The following is a 25,483-nucleotide window of genomic DNA, read 5'->3' as shown; positions in this document are numbered from 1 at the left end:
CAGACTTATTGCATAGTCCAACACCAAAAAACTACATGGTGACAAGCTCATTGAAATACAAAGGTAGGGGCCATGGAAGTAAGGGCATGAGCATTTCAAACTCACCGTTTAACCTGCCTGGCATTTTGCAAAATATCTTTACACAGTATGCAGTGAGACTAAAGAAGACAACACCATGTATGTATACATAGAACCATATAACAACAGCGACTCAACAGATCAGATCAATTTTTTAAGAAAAAGATTTTACTATTGCATTTTTAAAGATAATCAAACATATTCCTAACAATCTCTCAGGATCTTGGTCAGCCAATTCAGTTTACTCTTTAATTATTGAGGGGATTTTTTTAAAAACTAAACAATGCATGTCATCTTATTTTCCTTTTTGATCAATTTATTTTTATTGGAAAGGCAAATTTACAAAGAGAAAAGAGACAGAGAGAAAGGTATTCCATCCTCAGGTTCATTCCCCAAGTAACTATAATGACCAAAGAACTGAGCTGATCCGGAGCCAGGAGCTTCTTCTGGGTTTCCCACATGGGCTGCAGAAGTCCCAAGGTTTTGTGCCATCCTCTACTATTTCCCCAGGCCACAAGCAGGGAAGTGGAGCAACAGGGACATGAACTTGTGCCCAGAGCGGATCCTGGCACATTCAAGGTGAGGATTTAGCTGCTGGGCCATCCTGCTGGACCCTGCTTGTCATCTTCCAACTCAACCTCAAGTAGGACATAATTTCAAAATCTTTCCTTTTCTCTTTTAACAATAGAGAGTACAACTCAAATTTATTTTAAAAAACTTATGCACAGAAGGTGGCTGGGAACTCGCATTTACTTTTAACATATTGGTTACTCATTACTATGTCAATTCCATAATGATGTAAATTTTTGCTGATGGTATGTTGGAGCTTTCAGTTGACTGGTATGATACTCTGCTGGCTCTGTCTTCAGACCAGAGAGGGTATACCTAAGAAGCCGTTGAACTTGACTGGACAATAAGATGCTGAACTCTATGTTTGGTATACGCTTGCAATGGGGGAATCTCAACTGAACTTGAGCTGTGGTTATGCAACAAGGTGGAGGAATCCACCATGGTGGGAGGGTTTGGGGAGGGGTGGGGAGAACCCAAGTATCTATGTAACTGTGTCACATAATACAATGTAATTAATGAAGTTAAATAATAAATAATTAAAAAAAAAAACAACTTATGGCTACAGGCATCATGGTACAGTGGGCTAAGACACTGCTTGGGAGGCCCATACACTGTGTCAGAGTACAAAGGTAGCAGAGGATGACATACTTACTTGGGTACTTGCCACTCATGTGGGAGACCCAGATGGAGTTCCAATTGCCTGGCTTTGGCCTGGCCCAGTCCTAGATGTTAAAAGGTATTTGGGGAGTAAATTAGCAGGTGGAAGGTGTCTCTGTCTCTTGCTCTGTATTTCCAAGAAATAAAAATAAATGAATTTAAAACAGATGAAAGGCTTAAAAGATTACTCATGTTTTAAAACTGAAACTAGTGGTGTAACATTCAAGCAATTCACACAAATAGTTCAGGGGTTAAACGGATAGGCTCTGATCAAATTGCCTGGTTAATTCCACATATACTTGTGCTAACTGGAGGAACCTGAATAGGTTAAGATTTTACCTGTCTGTGGAGATACAGGACAGCCACCTCACTAACATGGATGTTCTAAGCATTTTACACACAGTGACTCATTTCATCTCTTTAATAGCCTCATGGGGGAGGTAATGATATATTACTCACTTCAGATTGGCTAAGTGACACTCAGGGAGTTAAATAGCCTGCTCAGGGTAGAAATCCTAGTAAACTAAGGAGCCGAGCTGCCAACCCAGAGAATCCAGCTCCTGAATTAGCACTCTGCAGAGAGACATAAGACCATGCTGACACCATCAAAAACCAAGTTCATAGGACATTTGCTGCACATGAGTTTTTTGTAGACAACAGTGCAGGAGTGCAGCTATATACCTGGGGAGAAATAGACCGAAACAGACAGGCATCAGCAGATAGAGGATCTGAGGGACAGGGAGGCCTCACTGAAATCCAGGGAACCTGTCTGGCTTGGATCCCATAAACGAGGCATAGCAGTGGCTTAGCAACAAAAGACAATGCTATTCAGGGGCTACAGCAGAAGTGACTTTTAACCAAAACTGGACAACTGCTAGAAATACACACTTGTATATGACAGTACTAGGAGGTTCTGGAAAAACGACCTCACAGCACAGCACGTCAGCCTTCAGGAAACAGCCAGGAGGGCTCAGCCATACCAAAGGGAGCAGCTGGCACTCAGAGTACATTACTGTAATTAAATCCTGGAAACTCACGGAACAGCACGCCTGCTTAGCTTCTGAGGCTCAGTTAAAGACTACTTTTTAAAATCAGAGCTGTTGCTGGGAAAGAAAGAAGAAGTTCACAGCTGTTAAACTTCACCTGCTGAAGCACAGCACCCTGGAAACTGGGGCACTTGAGATGTAGCCAAGAGACAGGCAAGGAAACATCTGGTCAGGAAGCAGGAGGAGCTCTCAGGAAGACTAGCACGAGCAGCCATGTGAGTTGTGGTGAACTGCTGGTCTCTGAAACATGAAAAGATTGTGGAACACAGGAGCACAAATACAGAAAATGAATTAAAACAAAAGGGCTCAGTGCAACTGCCTAGCATCTGAAGTCCTCACCTTGCATGCCTAGGATCCCATATGGGCGCTGGTTTGTATCTTGGCAGCCCCGCTTCCCATCCAGCTCCCTGCTTGTGGCCTGAGAAAGCAGCCAAGGATAGCCCAAAGCTTGGAACCCTGCACCTGCATGTAAGAGACTCAGAAGAAGCTCCAGGCTCCTGGCTTCAATTTGGGGCAGCTCTGGCTATTGTGGCCACTTGGGGAGTGAATCAATGGATGGAAGATCTTCCTGTCTCTCTTCCTCTCTGTATATCTGACTTTCAAAATAAAAATAAACTCTTAAATAGAAAACTTGAGGAGGCCTAACATTAGAAATTCTATGAGATTCCAAGCATCCAATCACACCCTGTAAATGGCTATTTGATAACAACAAGGATTATGTCAATTTCCACTCATGAAATAATAGGGGAAAAAAGGTCCTTGCACGTGTGTTAAGATTACAGAGATACTTTTCAAATAAGGAACACAAAACAGTTTGTAAACAAGGCTTCATTGGAACAAAATTCAAAGAGAAATGTTTACCATGAAAATGCTCCCTTAGTGAAGTGAGAAGACAGCAAGACTATCTACTTTCAAGGAACAAGGGATGAGGTTGATAAAGCCAGGTCTGACTTGGGAGACAAGGCACTAATTCTGGACACAGTCAGGAGGCAGGGTCAGACAAGGTCATATCTCACCTTATCCTATAGTCAGAAGCCTTCCTCAGAAAAAACACAGAGACCAAGTGCCATGATTTTACCTCAGGTGTCAAGAGCCTGGTCTGAAATAAACAACTCTACCCACACTATTACCCCTGTGCTAGGCCACAGAAGATGGATTCAGAAACACACAACAGACCTGACAGAACCAGCCTGTGGAAAGAACGGAACATTCTACACACAAGTTTATTCGTCAAAATAACTATTCTGGTCTCCCACAGAGTAATAAAAAGAGGGCCTTCTTTACAGGTAAAGTTCCTGTATCTTCTCTACAAGAGACCAGATCCCACAGAGAAACACTGAGAAGGCTGGACCCCACCATAATGCCTCTGAATGTTGAGGTCAGAGGCACAGGGAAAGCCGAAGGCTCAGCGGGCAGGAAGCTAACAAAGGATCACCCATAAATCTTAAAGAAACCATTTCCACTTCTCCCGACATACTGAGCACCTGTCAACGCTAGTGGACGCCCGTCCAACTAGGCTGAAAACAAGTAGAAGTGAGAAACCAACATGCAGAGGGAGATCCTGAGAAATACGCCAGCAAGTGAACCAGAAAATGAAACATACCTCTCCTCAGAGAAGGACCTGGAATGTGGTGGGGGGAGGTCTAGCCCGAGGTGGCACTGGGTTTTGGCTACGCCATAGCACTCACTGGGCACACAATTTCTGGGAAGAACATATGAAGACAGCCAATTTCTTATGTGGAAGGGAAGACACAATGACAAGGAGGAAATTTTACTTGCAGAATTCCGCTTGAGCAGAGTACTGGTTTTGGCTGAAAGAAATGTCTTTAAAGCCACTAAAATCTTTCCAATGATAAGGCTTTAATTTCACGAGTTAAAAAAGTAGTCCATGCAAAAATTTAGAAATTTTTAACCAATTTGGATTTCAAAATCTATTTAATTTAATAAATATTTATTTTAAGAATCCAGACAAGAACAATCAATAAGACAACACTTGGGTTTATCAAAGATTCTTAGCTTCATAAGTTAACTGGTGGGTATAACAGGTGGGGGAAGGAGTTATCCTCCAAATTTAATTTGGAACATAGAATCAAACCAATGTTTAGGAGGTGTATGAGTTCATAACAACATTTCATATGATTGATGACTTTTTATAGATACGCCCTTTTAAATTACACCTGCAAGTTAGTTCTGAGGTGTTTTAGAAGTAGCTTAAAATTAATCATATAATTATCAAACAACTTTAAAGGAAAGACAATTCTTTTAATTGTGATTTTCTTCTTAGAAAAACTCACCTATGTAACTGTCATTAGGCTTTTGGTTAACACACTTCCATTCCACTCCAGAGTACTTGGGTTGGATTCCCACATCCATCTCATCACTCCAGCTTCTGACCAGCACATACCCTGGGAGGCAGCATCAAGGGCTCAAGTGATCGGGCCCCGTCTGTCTCTCGAGTAGGAGATCTTGTCTGAGCTCGCAGCTCCTGTTCCAGCACCAGCTCTGGCCAACCCTTCACCAAGGCAGGCATTTGGGTGGTGAACAAGTACATGACAATTCTCACAGTAAGTAAAAACAGAAGCACAAAGACTTACCCAAAAGGACAAATCCTTCTACCTCTTCTGTCTCTGGCACTGGGGGCTTTTTAGATTCGGGAGGCTTTCTGAAGAAGTGAAACATCACTGCTGCTGCCGCTGTCTCCACCTGAAACAGAAACACTGGATAACCCCGCTTCACATAGAACTTTCAAGCCCTGATCCTGCCTGGCAAACAGAAAGATATCAGACATTTCTCTTAGAAATTTATTACTGCCAGACCTAAAAGCACGAGCCTTCTCTGGCTGTCAGAACACAAAACTAGAAATTAAAGTCACTAGATTCCCAGGCTACAATCCTGTGTGAATTCAAATCCTTAACACACCCTTTCCCAATCTCTATATATTCAGAAAATAATCAAGAACTTCTTATGTACAAAGCTAAAAACCAATAGATAACACCAGACTCCAGAGTGATTACTAATCATAAACCAAGCAGGGAAGGTGGGTAAAGGTTTGAAAGTCTTCTAGAAACTGAGACTAACAATGAGACTTGCACAGGTGCTTGGACCTGAGCTGGAAAACTCAAGAAGGGTAATAAGTCCCACCTATATAAGCAGAGAATGCAAAGATCCCATGTACTGACAGAGAATTCATATCAGAAAAGATTTCATTTAAAATTTTTTTTTTGAAAATTAGAAAATCAGATATCTAGAGAGGAGGAGAGACAGAGAGGAAGATCTTCCATCCATTGATTCACTCCCCAAGTGGCCACAACGGCCAATGCTGAGCTGAACTAAAGTTAAGGAGCCAGGAGCCTCCTCCAGGTCTCCTGCACATGGGTGCAGGGTTCCAAGGCTTTGGGCCGTCCTCGGCTGCTTTTCCAGGCCACAAGCAGGGAGCTGGATGGGAAGTGGGGCTGCCGGGATTAGAACCGGCGCCATATGGGATCCTGGCATACAAGGTGAAGACTTTAACCACTAGGCTATCATGCTGGGCCGATTTCACATTTTTAAAAAAGATTTATTTTATTTTTACTGGAAAGGCAGATATACAGAGAGAAGGAGAGACAGAGAAACAGATCTTCCATCTGCTAGGTCACTCCCCAAGTGGTCGAAAAGGCCATAGCTGAGCTGATCCGAAGCCAGGACCAGGAGCAGTCCCTTTCCCAGGCCACAAGCAGGGAGCTAGACGCTAAGTGGAGCAGCCAGGGCTTGCCCCAGTACCCAGGCGGGATCCTGGGATCCTGGCGCTTGCAAGGCAAGGATTTAACCATTGAGCCATCACACCCGGCCCAAGATTTCACTTTTAAAAGAAATTAAAAAACGTTGAACAAAACCTTTGCCATGTCAAAAAGAAAACATCACAGGAAAGAAAGCGGAGAGCCTCATTTCCTTCTTGATGATTTCCAGTGTATCTTAGATTTCTTATAATGAGCAAATCTGATATTTATAAACAGGAAAACACCAAAATGTATTCCTGATTGTTGCCACGGTGACCAGCAGAGGGTGGAGCCTGCTTCAAGCCCAGTCTCAGGCTATAACCAGAAAGGGCAGGTGGAATTTTGGAGCGCCCCTTAGGCAGCGGAGCCACTGCGGCACCAGTGACAGACACAAACCAATATTCCCCACCAAATAAGGGCTGAAGCAACACCTGCTTCAGCTTCCGTTTCAAGAGGGGCTTAAAAACCCATGCATGCTTCTTTCTTGGTCTTTCTGTTCCTTTGTAGCCTCTTCTCCACGTCTGTCTTTGTGCTGCAAGGGAGAAAGGCCTGTGAACCGGGGTTTCTTTGAATAAACGTCATCTATGTTTTTTCTATACTTGGTTGATTTTTTCCTACACGGGTGGTCAAGGAATCTAGCATTTCTGGTGGCTCACCTGGGGAGAGGGATCGTTAAACCACCCCACTGGCAGGGTTGTGGCTTCCCCCACTCCAACCTCCAGTCACCAGGTACCAAAGACCTCTGCCCAACGTGGAAGGTAAGACCCGTCCAGGACAAGCCACCTTTGTCCAGAAAAAGTCCCTATCATTTGGTTTTGGACTGCCCAATCGTGCACACAGCGCTTCACCTTCGTTGTGGACCTTTCGCGAGCCAGGAGGCGTCTCCCTTGCACTGGTCCTCCGATTCTGGGGCCCTCAGCAATTCGAGAGATGCCTCATACGCTGACCCACCCTTGTCGTTGGGAACGGAGTTTCCCTTCTAGCCCAAACCCCAAGGTGGGGATGACTTCCTCGCATTTGGACCAGCCGCGGGATACTTAGGCAAAACAAGATGGGCCGTGCCAAAATGCCAACGGAAGCACTTTTTGACTCTGACATCCTCATGGATCTGGGCAACTTCTGTCACCACCAGGACAAAAGGTCTGTGACGGCCTTCTGAAAGCCCCGTTCAAGTCTCTTTCTTTGTTACCATATGTGCTAGCATTCTGGGAACTGCAGTCGCATCTTTCTGTCTACACGGGGGCCTGTGACCAAAGTCTCCTGGAATAAAGGCCATGTAAATTTTTTCTATACGGAGTTGATGTGTTCCTTCCCAGGTGGTGGGCGAATCTTACAATTCATAAAAACCTTTATTAACTAGTTGCATTACTCATGCCTGAATGAATTAGAATTCAATCCAGAATTCGTCCTAATTTTCAAATAACTGGGATCTTGGAACTGTCTCAATACAAATGAGAAAAAAAAAATCACCTGCCAAGCCACAAGCTGAAAGAAATGCCTGTACGATAAACATTTGTGGGAAAAAAATGCCTGTCTAGAAAATATGAAGAATTCTTAAAATTCAAATGAGAAAATAACTAAAAAAACTCTGCAGAGATTGCAAATAACCACATTACCAAAAAGGCGCATTAAATGACAAACCACCACACAGAAATACTCAATATCATTAGTCAATTAAAAAAATAGATTAAAATGCCAAGAAGATATAAGTACACACTTAGTGCTTAAAATTAAAAAGACTTGCCAGGCCAGGTGTTTGCAAAAATCTGGAGCTGGTGGTAGGAGTGTAAACAGTATGACCACTCTGGAAAACAACCTGAAAGCTTCTTCAGCACATAACTGTATCTCCCACATAACGTAACTCTCATACTTTCGAGTATTTGCCTAAGAAAATGAAAGCATATTCCTATACTTGTAAACAAATGTCATAAATGCCTGTGTAATAGCCAAAAACTGGAAACCATTCCAATGTCCAACAACAGCTAAACAAATGTGCCACATTCAAACTACTATTCAAGAATCCAAGAGCACAAGGTACTGACATAAGCTACAACATGCATGCGTCAGCACATGGCCTAGCCAGTTACTCTTGCACCTGCAGTGCCAGCATCCTGTAATGGGTGCTGGTTTGTGTCCTGACTGCTCCATTGCCATTCCAGCTCCCTGCTTATGACCTGGGAAAGCAGCAGAGAACATCCCAAGGCCCCGGGCTTCTGCACCCACGCGGGATACCAAGGAGAAACTCAAGGCTGCCAGTTTTGAATCAGCTCAGTTTTGGTCATTGCAGCTATTTGGGGAATGAACCAGTGGCTGGGAGATCTCTCTGTGTCGCTCGCTTTCTCTGCAACTCTGACTTGAGGTAAAAACAATAATTACAATAATAACAAAAAATTTTTTAAAGCTACAACATGCAAAGAAAAGATTTTAAAAATTGACACATAGTGAAAGAAGTCAGATGAAGAGTTCATACTGTGTTATTCCATTAATACAAACGTGTACAAATGCAAACTAACGTCTAGTGACAGGAGAAAGAGCCGCAGCCTGGGGAGAGGCAAGACAGACAGGCGGAGGGAGGGATTATGAAGGCGTACAAGGAAACTTCAGGGTCGAGGGTGACAGATATGTTCATTATCTTGACTGTAACCGTGGCGTTAGTGGTATAAACACGTTAAGTTAATCACACTGTACATTTCAGTACGTGCAATTCATTGATGACATCTCAACAAAGCTATGAAAAATTCATTATTAACATTTAAATGTCATAAAACTTTAGTTCAAAATTATTCAGAAAATTTTCTTAAATTTAACTCATTCTCTGTTTTGGAGTAGTCTTTGTATGAAAAACAAAAAGCTTCTTTTCTCTATGCATTCACACAAAACAGAAATAAAAGGGCATTGTATTTCCCTTTAATGGTATACATAGACTACACATAAAAGGGCTTGCCTGACAGTTGGGCAAAGCAAATCCTATTGCTCTGGAGTGGGGAATGGTAAGGCAAATAATCCATTTCTTTCCCCACTCCCCAAAACTCCAAAGCCTCCCTTTTAGGTAATATTTCCCATGACAAAAGGATTACCAACATGGTTTTCTCAATTTGATCCATCCCTTTCAATTGCAACAGACATCTAGCTAAATGTAAACCTATCAGAAGGACCCACGTTCCCCTGTGGCTGACAAGCAGCAGCCACATGCCATAGCGAGAAGCCCCACACACACATTTGCCTCTACAGCTGTCCCAAAATTCAGTAATTCCAATAAAATTTCACAATGCTGAAATACTGAGAAATGATACAATGCTTAATCTTCCTCCTCTTCCCACAATGGGCTAAAAAATACATGATTTCACAAAAAAAACACAGTTTAGATAGTAAGTTTATTCGTTTATTTTGAGAAATATGTAACTAGCGCAAGCCAGTGGTCCGTGCTTTTAATAACTTGAATTTTGAGTCAAGACTTCATCACCCGAGACAACAAGGAACATCCCTTACTGATCTCTTGGATTTTCCTTCTCAGCTGGCGAGATCAGTAAAGTTTGACAGACTGTATATTCTTATGGGTGACACATTCTTTCTTTTTAAAATTTGTCCTTTAGCATGAAATTACCAAAGACTCTTGTCATTTTTTCATCCTGCTAGGTTTGTGATTTTGCAGGCTTTGTTACTGATGCAATGCAGAATCATACAAAAGGCTGAGAGGTAAGCAAAGAAAGAGACCTTAAAACTCCTGCCCGAGAGGCACCTCCTCAGAACAGCTTGGAAACCAAGGAACCAGAGCATCAACAAAAACGCTAGTTCCATTTATTTGAATTATACTCAGATCAAACAAAAAACACATGAGACAAGAGAACAAAATACTGAACTCTGAATCTAGCTACTACTCAACTGAATAAAATCAATCTAGTAGCCGAAGGCCAGTTTTTGCTTTTGTTTTTGTTTTTAACAGACTAGTGGGAAGAACGTAAAAAGAAAAAAAGAAAAAGCAAAAAGATTATCTGAGAACATGATACATGGTAGATGATACCTGATGAGCTTCTGCTTTGGGGTATGTGTGCTGGGTCATGAGATGAAACATACGTCCTAGTTCAAGTGGCAAGAAAAGAAAATTAAATGTCATTGATTACACTTAGGCACTAACAGACTGCCTGAAAATTTTTTGAAAAATTATGCATACCATTGAACTCCATCAGTTGACATCTAACACTTTCCACTGAAATTACAGAGGATACAGTTTCTAGCACATTATAAATATTTATATGTTGAAACAAAACTGTTAAGTCATTCTTTCAAAAGTATCCATTGAAATCTAAACACTCTAACATTTTAATACCTACCATCAACCATTTTAGAAATATATGAACAAGTTCTTTTTTAACCACAGGAAATTTAACGTTGTTCTTTTTTTCTCCTTGAACTCCTATTTCTACCCACTTCCACAGGTCTGGAGTAACTCAGAGATCACCACAGGACACACAGGGTCGCTCTTACAATCTGTAGGCAGGAATTCAAACTGGTGTTGGCAATGTCATGTTTGAGACACCTGTCCTGTAATTTAACACTCGTGACCTTTACACCTGTCATCTAAATGGAAAGTGATGACACCTTAGTATAGACTTACTCTAATACAGAATAGCTATCAATACTAGAAATTGTATAATTTAATCAAATTTACTTCACTAAAATAACCAGAGAAGATTTCAGCAAACAGCAAACCTCACACATTTTTACGTTTAACCAAAGCAGAACAGCTATAACACTTCCGAGGGCTGGGCACCCGGCCTGGTGGTTAAGATGCTGGCTATGATGGCCACTTTCCATATCAGAGTGCGGAGTCTGACCCCAGCTTCCTGCAAATGTCCACGCTGGGACACAGCAGATGACAGCTCAAAAGCTCTGACTCTTGCCTTCCCTCCGGAGCTTCTGTGCAATGAACCCGTCAACAGGAGAGTTCTTGTACTCTCCAGCATGTGCTCACTTGCTCGCTCGCTCTCTCTCTCTCTCTCTCTGCCTCCCAAACAAGTAAATAACTCACAGAGCTGGAGGCTTTGAACACCAAGGCTGACTACAGAGCTCCAGAAAAGAAGGAACCCAATGTCTGCATAGACAGCACTTTTTTCTCTTTTTTTTTTCCTAGACTTTTATTTATGTTTATTGGAAAGTCAGATATACAGAAAGAAGGAGAGACAGAAAGATTTTCCCTCCATTTATTCCCTCCCCAAGAGGCCTCAATGGCCACTGGTGCGCTGATCCCGAAGCCAGGAGCCTCCTCCAGGTCTCCCACATGGGTGCAGGGTCCCAAACCTTTGGGCCATCCTCGACTGCTTTCCCAGACTGCAAGCAGGGAGCTGGATGGGAAGCGGAACCACCAGGATTAGAACTGGCACCCATATGGGATCCTGGACGTGCAATACAAGAACTTTAGCCACTAGGCTACCGCACTGGGCACCAGACAGCACTTTTCAAAAGCAGCCAAGCTGGGCAATTTTTTCTCAATTTACAGGTTTATTTGTGTTGTTGTTTTTGCTTTGATTCTCATAGCTCAAACTGCAATTTAAACTAAATTGAAAGTAGGAAAACCTTTTGTAAACAAATTCTTAAGACACAATACAGGAAATTCTAAGTCAAAAGCGCACTACAAGAGGAGTTCAGTCTGTGACCATCACCTCCACCTGAAGTGTTCTCCCGGGCGTCTGCCACAGGCTTTGACCACCTCACCTGTCAGCTTCACCCTGACAGTGTGAGATCTCAACTCCCAGAAACAGCCTGGAGTAACCACTTTTACTAGAACAGGAAATCCTGCTACCACAGACACACCCCTCATTCTGGTATTCCTAATTTTCTAGGATACTGTCTCAATCAAATCATTGCTTTCTGCCATATGATAAAGTTGTCTTACCAGATTCACGATCATTCAGTGGCTAAACCCTCACTTTGCAAAGTGCCAGGATCCTATATGGGCCCCTTTCAAGTAATTAAATGTTAGGAAAAAAAAGGGAGTTGCTGACCCCTAGGAATCTTAAGGGAAAAAACTACACTTATAATCTATTACTTGGATCCCAATCATTGGCCAAGATGGTAATTTATAGATCGTCATATTATCCTGACTTCTAAGTTAATAATGCAATGACAGAATCTGGTATTTTAGAAAAGTTACAGGGCCCAACATGATAGTGTAGTGGTTAAAGTCCTCGCCTTGCACGTGCTAGGATCCCATATGGTCACCAGTTCTAATCCCGGTCGCCCTGCTTCCCATCCAGCTCCCTGTCTGCAGTCTGGGAAAGCAGTCGAGGACGGCCCAAAGATTTGGGACCCTGCACCCATGTGGGAGGAGGCTCCTGGTTCCTGGCTTCGGATTGGCTCAGCTCCATTCCTTGCGGCCACTTGGAGAGTGAACCATCGGACAGAGTATCTTCCTCTCTGTCTCTTCTCCTCTCTTCTCCTCTCTGTATATCTGACTTCACAATAAAAATAAATAAATCTTTAAAAAAGAAAAGTTACAAACATAATTCTACATAATGGCTACAAACCAGCCACTATGGTTTAGGCAAAAATACCAGGCTGCCTACCAGTCCCATGTTGTGGACTAAGGAGTTGATTAGTGCTCGTTAGCCTGGGGAGGAACAGGAATGGCGCTTGTGGCTAAAAACACCTGGACTAATTGGACTCATCTGTATCCAATATCCTGGCTAAATGAGGACTTTGGGGAAGAGTATATAAGGAGAGGTGAAGGGGCAATAAAAAGACGCTTCGCAGAGACTTCTACCATCACTGGTCTCCTGTCAGTGCTTCGGCCCCAGACCCTCTCCGTGTCCATGTTACTGGCTCTGCTGGTCGGAGCAGTCCCACAGACATTTCTATCTTGTTCCTTCAATGCTACCACTCAGGAAAGACAGCGCATCCTGAGAAAGACTCCAGAGAACTCTAACAAAAGGCATCTTGATGAATAAACACCTTTGGTGAGATAAACACATCTAAACAAAGTCCTAAGGGGGTATGCAATCATTTGATGTGAGGTCACACCTCTACAGCTCTACTTCTCTGGGAAACCTGGCATGAATCAAGAAAGAAAAATAGAATGTTATTCAGTGTGAATCTTTAATTGCTCTCTATGTGATCACTCAAAGACTTCAATACACAACAGGAAGCATCCTACGCAGCTTTCAGGTACTAACTCCCCAAACTACACAGGAAAAACCCTGCATCACTTGCTTTCCGCCTGATTCACAAAAGGTCTACATCCGTCCCAAAAAACAAACTTCTGATAACATTCAGTCATTTCTGTTTACTTTTAAACTCGTTAACCATGATTTTAAAAGAAAATAGGTATATTTATTTACTTATTTGAAAGGCAGAATGACAGAAATAGAGAAAGATGTTCCATCTACTGGTTGCCTCTACGATGACCCCAACAACAGAGGTTGGGTCAGGCCGAGGAATGGCACTCGGAACTCCACGTCTGTCTCCATGTGGAAGGCAGGGCCCCAAAGGCCTGGGCCATCTTCTGCTTTCCCAGGTGTCTGATCGAGGAGCTGGACTGGAAGCGGAGCAGCACTCTAGTACGAGCTGCTTATGCTGCTGTCCCAAGAGGTGGCTTAACAAGTCATGCCACAACACCAGTGCCAAACCATGACCTCAATAGTGGGAAGGTATAAGGCTAAGCCCTTGGGAAAAAAGATACTTTCCTTCCCCAAATTCCAAGAACCAACCAACTTTATTGTCTCTTCTCCTCATGCCTCTTACAACATCTTTGGGCACAAATCAAGGTACTAAATCCTGTGCCAACTCAGCCCCAGCCACACAGGCTGTTAGCAGTCCTGTCTAGTCGAGAAGGAGCGTTAGCTATCTGCTGACCTGCTTCAGACTCCCAAGCAAAAAGGGAACAGGCTGTTCTACCTCCTAAATTTTCATCAAGATGCACATTAAGAAACACAAGGCAGAAACCAGCAATGGCTCAATCGACTAAAAATAAGAGATCAAATGCCAGAAACTGTGAGTCAAATCACCCTGAGCTATGTGATCAATGGGGCTGACAGTGAACAGCAAGGAACAGAGGTCATCCCTATATCATATACTGTAGCTAAAATTCTACCCCAGGAATGAGTCAATGACTATGTGAGCAAACAAGCAAACTAAACAGAAGACTGAACCCCAGGGGCTCATCTCATCCATCTTCATGTCCTTAATTCTCAAATATGGAAGCTGGAAGCTAGGAGTTAGAAACCCAAACACCCACAGACAGAAAAGTGGAGACAAAATGTAACACAGCTATGTTATGCAGCGCATTATGCAGCATTAAAGGGAATAAAACTCTTATGCATGATACAATACAGTGAACCATGAAAGTTTTATCCTAAGTAAAATAAGCCAGACCCAAAAAGGCAAATGTTGTATGATTTCAATGACATGAGTTAAAATTTATTTACATTAGTTTTATTTACGGAAGTGGAATTTACAGATTCAGTAAGCAAAACAGTGGTTAACTAGGGCTTGGAGAGGAGAGCATCAGAAGTTACTAGATTCAAAAGATTTAAGTTTTGGAAGCTGAGGAGTTCTGGGGATAGATGGTAATGATGCTTGAACACAACGTTAGCGTACCCAATTCCCCTGAATGGCACATCTAAAATCATTTAGGTAGTAAATGTTATATGACGTATATTATACTACTAAGAGTAAATTTTAAAAAATGTTATCTGGTTTAAAATAGTCATGTGATTAGCATATCTCAAGCCATTCTTCAGTCTGAACCCAGAATGATCTACCTGAAATACCATTCAATGTTTTTTCCTCATTCCTTGCCATGGCACATAAGACAGAGATTCCAACTCCTACCACTGACCTACCTTTACACTTAATGCTCAACATTTTGCCACACCTCCAGCAAGGTCCTAGCTACTATTCAGTTGGGTTAATATTTCATTAAAGATCATATAACAGAATCAGTTTGCATTTCTTCCAGGAAAGAGAGCTAGGTTCAAGCTCAATCATCTCAACCAGGAATAAATCGCACTGGATCAGACTCCACACCCATTCAATTCAAACTGTTTAGCAAACTAGGAACGGAGGGAAATTCTGCATGCTAACAAGAATTCCAAGTAGGAAAGTATTTCCAAGAAGGCTTCTGAAAAGGAGCACATCCCATGGAAGCAAACCGTGCCGGCTGGCCCTGGCTGCTGCCTGCAGGAGTGTGGCAGCTGAAGTGCTAGCACTCTTCCTGGACTAGAAGAGGCTCTCAATATGCACAGCAAAGAAAGAGGAACAGAAATTGGCCCCCTGATTCCTCCTCCTTTTTTTTTTTTTTTTTTAAGATTTATTTGATTGAAAACAGTTACAGAGAGTGAGAGAGAGAGACAGCAGGAGGGAAGGGGAGAAAAAGAAATAATAAAGTTTCATCTGCTAGTTCACCTCAAAAAGGCTGGATCACATCGAAACCAAAAGCCTTGAACTTCATCAGGGTCTCCCCGTGTGAGTGGCAGGGCCCCAACACTTGGGCCATCTTCCACTGCTCTCCCTGGTACATTAGCAGGGAGCTTTATCACAGTCAGCACTGGTGCTCATATGGGATGTTCTCAGGCAGCAGCCTAACTCACTGTGCCACTACGCCAGTTCCTCTGACAGCTTCCTTGTGGCACTATGACACCAGGGTGAGCTGCATGCCTCTGGACTTCTCTGCCAGGTGAGAGAAAGACACTGTGTACTGAAGCTGCGTTTACCTGTGCAGCCAAAGCCTACTGCATCTGAAATGGTGGGGAGGCTCTAACCTGGGCAAAAGGCAATAACAATGAACGAACAACAAAAAAAAATACAAAAGAATTGTATGAAACAAACTGCAATTATTCACCTATGAAGAGAAAACTCAAAACAATCTTACAGAAAGTTAGAACTAACAGCGTCACAGGGCAGGTACAGCTATATGCCAACAACGATCAGTTAAAAACATCACTTTAAAAATAACAAGAATAAATTTCACAATAAAAAATAACAGTATCAACACAAGGTATGTTAGAATCAATCTAACCTAAAAGTCAAAACTTTGGGTAGAAAATCATGGAACTTTCTGGAAAGACTGTAAGGAAAATAACATAGCTCAGGGATAGGAGTTGTCATTAAAATGTTACTTTTCCTGAAATAGATTCAAAAGATTCAATGTAATTTTAATCAAAATCCCTTCACAGGTTCTCATGGAATTTGACAAGCTAAATTTTATATGGAACCGCAAAGAGACAAATAACCAAGATGTTCCTGAAACATACATCCCCATATGTCCCAAACTATAATGTTACAGAGAAAATGTGTGATGGCATAGAGACAGAAAAATAGAACTGACAGCCCAGATTTATAAATCTGTAAATTTAGGGTGACACTGAGGGTCAGTACAAAAAGGTGATATACTCAATCAATGATGACAACAGAAATAAAAATAAAAGAAACTGGACACCTATCTCTAACAACACATACTTAAAAACTCAATCCCAGGGGCTGGTACTGTGGGTGTAGCAGTGCAACACATTGAGCCACTGCCTGACATACAACATCCAAAATGGGTGTTGGTTAATATCCAGGCTGCTCCACTTCCAGTGCAACTCACTGCTAACGCACCTGTGAAAGCAGAGGAAGATATGCCAAGAGCTTGAGCTTCTGTATCCACACGGGAGACCCTTCAGAAGCTCCCATGTCGCCTGGCTTCAGCCCACCCCAGTCCTGGCCATTGTGGCCACCTGGAAAGCAAACCAGTAGATGGGAGATTCCTTCTCTCTCTCTCTCTCTCTCTCTCTCTCTCTCTCCTTCCTTTCTGTGTAGCTCTGCTTTTCAAATAAATACATAAAGGAATCTTTTTTAATTAAAAAAACTCATTTTAGATATTGGGTTGTTAAACATAAAAAGCAAAAATATAGAATACTTCTAAGAGCATAGTATTTAAAAAGTCTTACCTAGTTTTAAAAAGTTGCTTTTGTTAACTATATTAAGCTTAAGGGAATCACATATAAGTACATCAAAAGAGCTCTTTCTATTTCAAAATAGGAAAAAGAAAGGAGAGGGATAAGGGGCGGGGAAGGAGAGGAAAAGATAAGCACTGTAGTTTGGATCTGGGGTGAACCCCAACAGTTCATGTGTTGGAGACCTGGTTCTTGCTATGGTTGTGTTGAGCTGGTGGCAACATTTCGGAGGTGGGGCACAGGGGAAAGTCACACTGTTCTCCAGGAGTGAGTTCCACTGACCTAGCCTCCCGGCTTCTAGCACTGAGATGCATGTCACCTTCACTCAGCCTTCCAACACCTGCAGCCATGTGACCACAGAGAGGGTCCTACCAGAGACGAGCCCAGGCCAGCCATGGGGAGCTAAATCAGTCTCCTTTTCTTAAATACACAGGGATTGGGCCTGGCAGCGTGGCCTAGCAGCTAAAGTCCTCGCCTTGAAAGCCCCGGGATCCCATATGGGCACCGGTTCTAATCCTGGCAGCTCCACTTCCCATCCAGCTCCCTGCTTGTGGCCTGGGAAAGCAGGAGAGGACGGCCCAAAGCTTTGGGACCCTGCACCCGTGTGGGAGACCCGGAAGAGGTTCCTGGTCCCGGCTTCGGATTGGCGCGTACCGGCCCGTTACGGCTCACTTGGGGAGTGAAACATCGGATAGAAGATCTTCCTCTCTGTCTCTCCTTCTCTTTGTATATCTGACTTTCCAATAATAATAAAATCTTTAAAAAAAAAAAATACACAGGGATTGCAAATGAAGACCACAACAGCTTCTAAAGTTGCCAAGAATGTGGATTAACTGGAACTCCAAACTCCTGAGAAAATACGTTGGCTTGTCTTTGACTGATCAAGCTGCGGATCCACGCCCCATGTGCCAGTGATTTTACCAATCCATGTTTGCACAAGTGCATAATGGGTACAAGAACATTCACAGCAGCACTGCACACACCAGAAAGCACTGCAAACAAGCCAAAGGTCAGACTACAATAGAGTGAAGGAGTGAAAAGAAGGAATGCCACCTACATTCATCCACATGATTAACTTCAAAAACAAGAAAAAGGAGTCAAATATACAAAAAGGGTATTCCAAAAGTTTATACTAAATATATACTAGGAAAAACCATACAAGATTTGAAAAAACGCTTGCACCTAAATAACTAATATTTACATTTCATTTTTTTCATAGTTCTCTGATGTGTCATGATAAATGATTCAATTTATCGAAGGGTTAAAAAACAGGCCTTTATATAATTACACAGTATATAATTTAGAAATGCCCACATGTGGCATTTGTACACACAGGAGTTAAGTTGCTGCGTGGGACGCCATATCAGAGTGCATGATTCACGGCCTGGCTCCTCCAGTTCCAACCCAGCATCCTGTTAAAGCGCCACCACAGAGGCAACAGGTGCCAACTCAAGTAAGAGCATTGCTGCCAATCAAGTGGGAGATTCAAACGAAGTGCCTGGCTCCTGGCCCAGCCCGGCCCAGCCTGGCTCAGCCCTGGCAATTATGGGCATTTGGGTAAAATGCTGTCTCCCAATTCCCAACTCCCATTGTCCATTAGCTTTTTTTTTTAAATTGAAAGGCAAAGAGAAACAGAGATAAAGAGAGTGCTCCTGTGGGTTCCCTCCCCACATGTCCACAACAGCCAGGGCTGGGCAGGGTAAGCCTGGGAGATAGGAACACATCCAGGTCTTTCATTTGGCTGGCAGGCACTCAGCCACTGGAGTCAACAGCTGGCAGGAAGCTGGACGTGGGAGCAGAACCAGGTCCTAAACCCAAGGACTCTGCTACAGGAAGCACATGTCCCAAGGGGCGTCATAACCACTGTGCCAAACACTCACCCCACCACAAACTTCTTAAAACACCATCATATATACTACTTCCTGTGTTCTATATTTAATAATAAGTTTTGATTCAAAACATAACCAAAACTCCCTGTTAACACACACCCTGTGAGGAAGAAGTAATAGCTGAAGTGAATGTATCCCTACGGCCCATGTGCGAGTCCTTGAGTGAGTGGGAACTGCCTAAGCTCATTTTTTCTTTTATTTCAGTGATACAAATCCATAGACTATGGGATTTCCTTACCTCTTCTAAAACTCGCTCCCAGTCAATGATTTCTCCTATGTTATAATACTACAATCCTTAATAAGCAGTTCTAAGTCCATCATTCTGCCCTTTAAGTGTATCCTGACATTGTGGGTACAGACAATGGCAGACAGTCCAGCATCCTATTGTCAGGATATATTTTACAGTTTCATTGGGAGTCCACCTTTGACTTGGAAGCGGAGCTGTTACTGCATTGTATCCTCACATCTGGATATGAGTCCCCATTACACAATTACTGTCCATCCCCTTAAATGAAAAGCCATAAAACAAAATCAACAACACAAAGAAAAAAAGAAATTTACAACATCATGGTTAAATAATATGCTACTGAATGACCAATGTGCTGCTGAAGAAATGAAAAAGAAATTTAAAAAAATCTTCTTGGAGAAAAGGATGCTACTGTATGACCTATGAGCCAGTGAAGAATTTAATTTAATAAGAGGAAAGAAACTATTTTGAAGAAATGAAAATTTAAAAATATCAAAACCCATGAGATGTAGCAAAAACAGTACTGAAAGGGCTATTGATCTAATATTTTGCATGAAGGTTGCATTATATCAGAGGCAACATATGATATTTGTCCTTTTGGGATTCACTTATTTCACTACTGCAAAAGCTGATTTTCAGAGACAGAAAGATCTTCCATCCACTGGTTCACTCCCCAAATGGCCACAGCAGCCAAAGCTGAAAGGATCAGAAGCCAGGAGCCAGGAGCCTCCTCTGGGTCCCCCATGAGGGTGCAGGACCCCAAGGCATTGGGTCATCTTCAACTGCTTTCCCACACCACAAACAGGAATCTGGATGGGAAGTGGCGCAGTTGGGTCACAAACCAGCACCTATATGGAATTCCAGCACTTGCCGGTGGAGGATTAACATGCCAAGCCACCGTGCCAGTCCCTGTCTAGGGTCTTTGGGGGCATTCGGACAAGTCAATGGAAGGAAAGTCCCCCTTTTTTCTGCCTAATAAGTAAATAAATGCAAGTATCTTCTTGATCCTCTACCTATTTTTAAATCAATACCCTTGCTTATAAGAGTTCTTTCACTATAACAAGAACAGTGATACTTATAAGATTACCTTTTTAACTACTGTTACTGAAGACATTCAGATGAACACTACTGTATGTAATGAACATCAATTTTCTTTCTTTGCTAATATGCAAAAAGACCTTCGGCTTTATGCAGCAATAGAAAAGCGTGACTTGCACAGCCTCCCCCTTTGGCATGCCTCCAGCATCTGTTTAAACACATTCTTTAAACTTCCTTTTCATAACAACAAAACAAAATACATTCAGCGCTCAACACTGGGGCAGGCTATCACTTAATGGCGATACAAGAGGATTCCAAGCTTAAACTGTCAGATGAAGTCACAACACGGACTCCTTGCTTAAGGCAAGAGAATCTGAATGGCGACGCCTCTCGGAGTTGGGTAAAACGCCCACTCCGCGTGCGGGAAGGTGTTTTCCACTCGCGTCGCACTGCTGGAGGGTATTTTTATGTACACGTATTCTGGAACCTCTCGGGCGAGGCGGACATCAGTGTCAGCAGAATGGACAGCTACTGGCCTGGCCGCGTTAGGAACCAGCCACTGACAAGAGACTGCCGGAAACCCACAGGCACGAAAGAGCATCTTCCATCACCCAGGGCTCCGGCTCCCCGGGGAGTCCTGGGCGGTGGGAGGACAGCGAGGGAAGGAGGGCAACACTGCTGGAGGGCTCACAGGAGCCCCTCACTCCTGGCCCCCCGACTGGCCGGCTGGGAAGTGCAAGCACCGCGGCTGACAGCTCTGCTCAGCCCCTCGGCCCCGCCCAGGCCCTCCCCTGGCCGCCCAGGCCCTCCCCTGGCCACCAGGCCCAAGCGCCTCCATCCATCCCTAACACATGACGAGGTCCAGCAGGTCCAGCCCCGACAGGGCCAGGGAGGTAACGGGGTCACCCCTCTCCTCACGAGTGGGGGAAACAGACCCTCTGGCCCCCTGATCATCAGCCAGAGCTTGAACAGGGTGCCCAGGACCACTGACAACCCCGGCCCCGGTCTCCTGAAGAATGGGTGTCAAAAACCAAAACACTCTCCGACCTCCCAGACTCATTCAGCCGCGCAGGAGCGGAAAGAAAGGAGGCGGGGTCGTTAACAGCCGGCGCGCAGCCAGGGACGCCGCGTCCGGTTCCCGCCCCGCGTTCTCCTCAGTCCACACGGCAGGGCCGCGGTGCCGCCTGCGAGGACAGGTACCTGAGGACTCGCCGCAGTCCCCCGCCGCACCGTCACCGGAGCCCGACACCCCACTTCCGGGGTCAGGTCGCCGCAGGGAGGCCCAAGGTCCCGGGAGGGGGTCCAGGCCCCGCCCCCGGGCCCGCCCCCGGGTCCCGCCCTCGGGATCCCTGATACTTCCGGGACGCGGGGCGCGTCACTAAGCAGCTGGTCCGAGTCCTCCCGCCCCTTGTCTACCTCCGCTTCCGGACCGCGTGAGTGCGGAAGCGGCCTCGGCGTCGTTGATTGGCGGAGCTGTCGGGACAGTCTTCGCTGATTGGTGCTGGGGATCAGCCCCATAGACGCCCGCGGGGCGCACTGACTGAAGGGTTTCCCGCCAGCTGTTGTTGGGCGCTAATCATGGTGGACATCATGGAGTTGCCCAAGGCGCGCGTCAACGCCAGCATGCTGCCTCAGTTCATCGACCGGCCAGTGTGCTTCGTAGGGAGATTGGAGAAGGTGCGCGGGGGCTCCCGGCGGCCGGAGGGGTCCCCTGACTCGCGGAGGGTGGTCGCGGAGCGGGACGCCGCGCACCCAGGAGACGCCGCACCAGACTCACAGGCTCACCCTGAGGGAATTTGGGGTGTAGGCAGACTGAACCGACTCGCGTGGGAAGTGTACTGTCCCGACGTGCGAGCCCTGCAGATCCGATTTTAGTAGACAGTGCTAGCCAATTTAATGTGTTCCCAGGAAGAGGGTTTCTACATCTAGCAAATAAAACAAGGGACCCACTGAAGCGAAGAAAGTGTCCATCTGACTAAAATTAACGGGGTGTCCCATCGCTAGCTCTTGGCAAAACAAGATTGTACGTGGCAACGAATACGTTTTTCAAAAAAAAACACTTGTTTTGTGCTAGCCGAGATAAGTTAGAGTCAGCCTCATATGTTTAATCATGTTTGTTTTTTGTTGTTTTTTTTTTAGATTCATCCCACTGGAAAAATGTTTATTCTTTCGGATGGAGAAGGGAAAACGGGAACTGTTGAGTTAATGGAGCCTGTAGGTTTAAGTAGTCATTCTGTACATATTGAGATTGTTTCATCTTGCTTTGGTTTGTTGTTGATGTTTCTGATTTGGGGAATGGTATATTAGGTGTGCGTTTATAGAACTTCCCTGGCTATAAAGATAAAAATTAAGTGATTCTGTCGAATGTTTAAATTGTATCTTTGGAACTGCTAAGGAAACGGCACTTGTGCTAATGCTTATGTACGCACATGATCTTTGATGAGTTGTAGTTTGTGGTTTCCTTCTTGCCTTCCTCCCTTCCTTCTTTCCTTGCTCCCTCCCTGCCCTCCTTCTTCCTGCCTTCCTTCTTTGCGTTAGTGCATGTAATTTATTTTTACTCAAAAGCCAGAGTTACAGAGAAAGAAGATCTTCATCTCCTGGTTGATTCCCCAGAGGGCCACAATGGCCAGAGCTCAACCAGTGTGAAGCCAGCTCCTGGTCTCCCAACTGGCTGCATGCGGGTCTGAAGGCCTTGGACCATCTTCTGCTGCTTGCCAAGGCCACCAGCAGGCAGCCTGGTCACAGGTGCGGGTCTGGGATGCTGGCATCATAGGCAGTGCTTAACCTATCACACCATGACACCACTCCCTGCATTAGTAAACATTAAAATTACTTACATGGATGAAAGGTTAATAAACTAAAATAATAGGTCTCAGGTTTATCAACTGAAAATATAACACCACATTGTTACTTTATTCTGCATCTCAGCTTGATGAAGAAATTTCTGGAATTATAGAAGTAGTTGGAAGAGTAACGGCCAAAGCAACCATCATGTGTGCATCTTACGTCCAGTTTAAAGAAGATACCAATCCTTTTGGTAAGTAACACATTGATATATGGAGAGACTTTATGAAATTTGAGGAAAGCAGTTTTATTCTTCAATCTAGCCTGTTGTCCTTTCAATTCCTATAGAATTTTCTAATACCAAGGAAAATGAGAGAACATTTTAATATATACATATATTTTTCTTTTCATTTTAATCTTCTAAGTAGAGCTTGAATCGGTAGGAAATCTAGTAAAGATTGATATTTGTGGAAAGAAAAAGTTTTAAAGATGGGAAACAAAGGGCCCGGCACAATAGCCTAGCAGCTAAAGTCCTTGCCTTGCACAAGCCAGGATCCCATATGGGCGCCAGTTTGTGTCCTGGCAGCCCCACTTCCCATCCAACTACCTGCTTGTTGTTTGGGAACACAGTTGAGACCAACACGAAGCCTTGAGACCCTGCACCTGTGTAGGAGACTCGGAAGAGGCATCAGGCTCCTGGCTTCAGATCAGCTCAGCTCTGGCCATTGTGACCATTTGGGAAGTGAGTGAACAGATGGAAGATCCAATAAAAATAAATAAATCTTTTTTTTTTTTTTTAAGCTGGGAAACAAAAATGAAATTGTACTGTTTTATTTCTTTTAGTGTGTAAATTGCAAGGCTGACACAGACAGAACATGTAAAACACTACCAACAGAAACTGCCTGTGGAAATGGTTCTCAGAATGCCTGTCTTCTTTCTGCTGCATCTTTGTTTTCTTCTTTGAGCCATAATTAAGTAAAATGGATTGTGTCAGTTTTAGAAATTAAATTGTGAAACTAAGTTGACCTCTCAACAATAGAGAAAAGAAAAATCGAAGTCTTCATTTTCTTTCCATAGTGGATTAAATGTTTCCTTAAATGTTTTTTTTTCAGATCTTGGACTTTACAATGAAGCTGTGAAAATTACCCAGGAGTTCCCTCAGTTTTTCCCTCTAGGAGTTAAACAGCATGAATGATCTAGATGGTTCTCCTATGATTACAAGTGAGCTACTCTGAAGAATATTAATGGAGTCCTGTTCCGTATGACGGAGGGACTGCTGTAGTTTCGATTATTTCCTCTGTTTAGAATATTTCGTATGCTAAAGTCCCAACTCTCTAGTTTTTGATGGAATTGCTATATTGACAGTTCTCACCTAAGTGCTTTGACAAAGAGCTGCTTCTCTAGCATACTCTTGGATCAGATGAAAGATCCCAGCAGGTTTGTGAGTTTAGGTTTCTATTTTGTTAATAAAAATTAAATGGTCCACACTGTTAGTCGTCTCATTTTTACTGTTGCAGTCTGTATACTTGGACTTTCACATTTGAAGGATGAGGACTTAGATGTTGCAGGTGGAACCCCGGGCTAAGCAGAGAGGGTCCTGACCATCTCACAGCGTGGACCTCCTCCCTTATTATTTGATACTGCAACCACAAAGCAGTTTATATGAATTATGAAAGCTAACAGAACCCTGTATCTTCTGTAATTAGTATTGCTTTTCCTGCATTTTAGAATAACTTGTAATGGTATCAAACAAAGGACACATCATCTTTGAAAGAGTTGATGGAATATTTGGTTTTGCTCTCTTTCTTTTCAGTTGTCATTATCTTTAGGTTTTGTGAGTACATCATGAAGTGAGAAGTATGCTTAGCTTTTAGAGGACCTGCTTGCCTGTTCCACAGTAGCTGGAGTTTTATGTTCCCTCTCCCATTATATATGCGTTCACATTTTTTTCACACTTCTCAACCCTTTCACCAATGTACCAATGATTCTTTTTCTTTCTTGCTTGCTTGCTTGCTTTTGTAAATTTTATGGTGCAATTATGAGATTGCGCCCCCCCACAACTGATTTTCCCCATATTATTACAATAGTAAAATCCTTCATACCGAGTTATAGTTCCATCAGTCTGTTATTTAAGTCTACCCCAACTTTGCTGATACAGCAAATGTCAGTCCAGCATTCCCTTGTCTAGATATGTCCAACAGTTTCTTTGGGAGTCCATCTTTGATTTGGAAGGGATGCATATTGCATTGTATCTTCACATCTGTATATGATAGTCTCTATTACGCCATTACTATACATTCCCTTAAATGAGAAGCCACGAAATAAGGTCAACAACAGATATGAAGTTAATACAAAAATAAAAAGAAAGAAAATACAGCACCATGGAGTCAAAAAAACGTATCACTGAATCACCAATGCATGGGTGACGAAAACACAAAAGCCTAACTTGCATGATGGTTTCCTTATATTAGAGAGAACATATGGTATT

General features: G+C 43.5%; 2 protein-coding genes across 2 annotated transcripts in view; one reads left to right on the top strand and one right to left on the bottom strand.

The window, feature by feature from the left end:
• The window catches only part of UMAD1 (UBAP1-MVB12-associated (UMA) domain containing 1), a 167,712-nt gene extending 146,280 nt beyond the window's left edge, over positions 1-21,432 (bottom strand). Inside the window, exons 1-2 of the mRNA XM_012926156.2 lie at positions 21,412-21,432; positions 4,946-5,054 (exon numbers count right to left, since the gene is read on the bottom strand). Coding sequence (XP_012781610.1) covers positions 4,946-5,030 — 85 coding nt within the window. The 5' untranslated portion in view covers positions 5,031-5,054; positions 21,412-21,432. The remainder of the gene's footprint in view (positions 1-4,945; positions 5,055-21,411) is intronic.
• Positions 21,433-21,715: 283 nt separating this feature from the next.
• Positions 21,716-24,482, top strand: RPA3 (replication protein A3). The gene is made up of 5 exons (XM_058678319.1): positions 21,716-21,888; positions 22,351-22,425; positions 23,140-23,248; positions 24,108-24,193; positions 24,229-24,482. The coding sequence occupies exons 1-4, from the start codon at positions 21,790-21,792 to the stop codon at positions 24,188-24,190; spliced, it is 366 nt and encodes a 121-aa protein (XP_058534302.1). The 5' UTR covers positions 21,716-21,789; the 3' UTR covers positions 24,191-24,193; positions 24,229-24,482.
• Positions 24,483-25,483: the final 1,001 nt, after the last annotated feature.

The sequence above is a fragment of the Ochotona princeps genome, chromosome 20 (genome assembly GCF_030435755.1).
Source record: "Ochotona princeps isolate mOchPri1 chromosome 20, mOchPri1.hap1, whole genome shotgun sequence".
Lineage (NCBI taxonomy): Eukaryota > Metazoa > Chordata > Mammalia > Lagomorpha > Ochotonidae > Ochotona > Ochotona princeps.
Note: the sequence above shows the minus strand (reverse complement) of the source record. Positions and strands in the feature narration are given on the sequence as shown.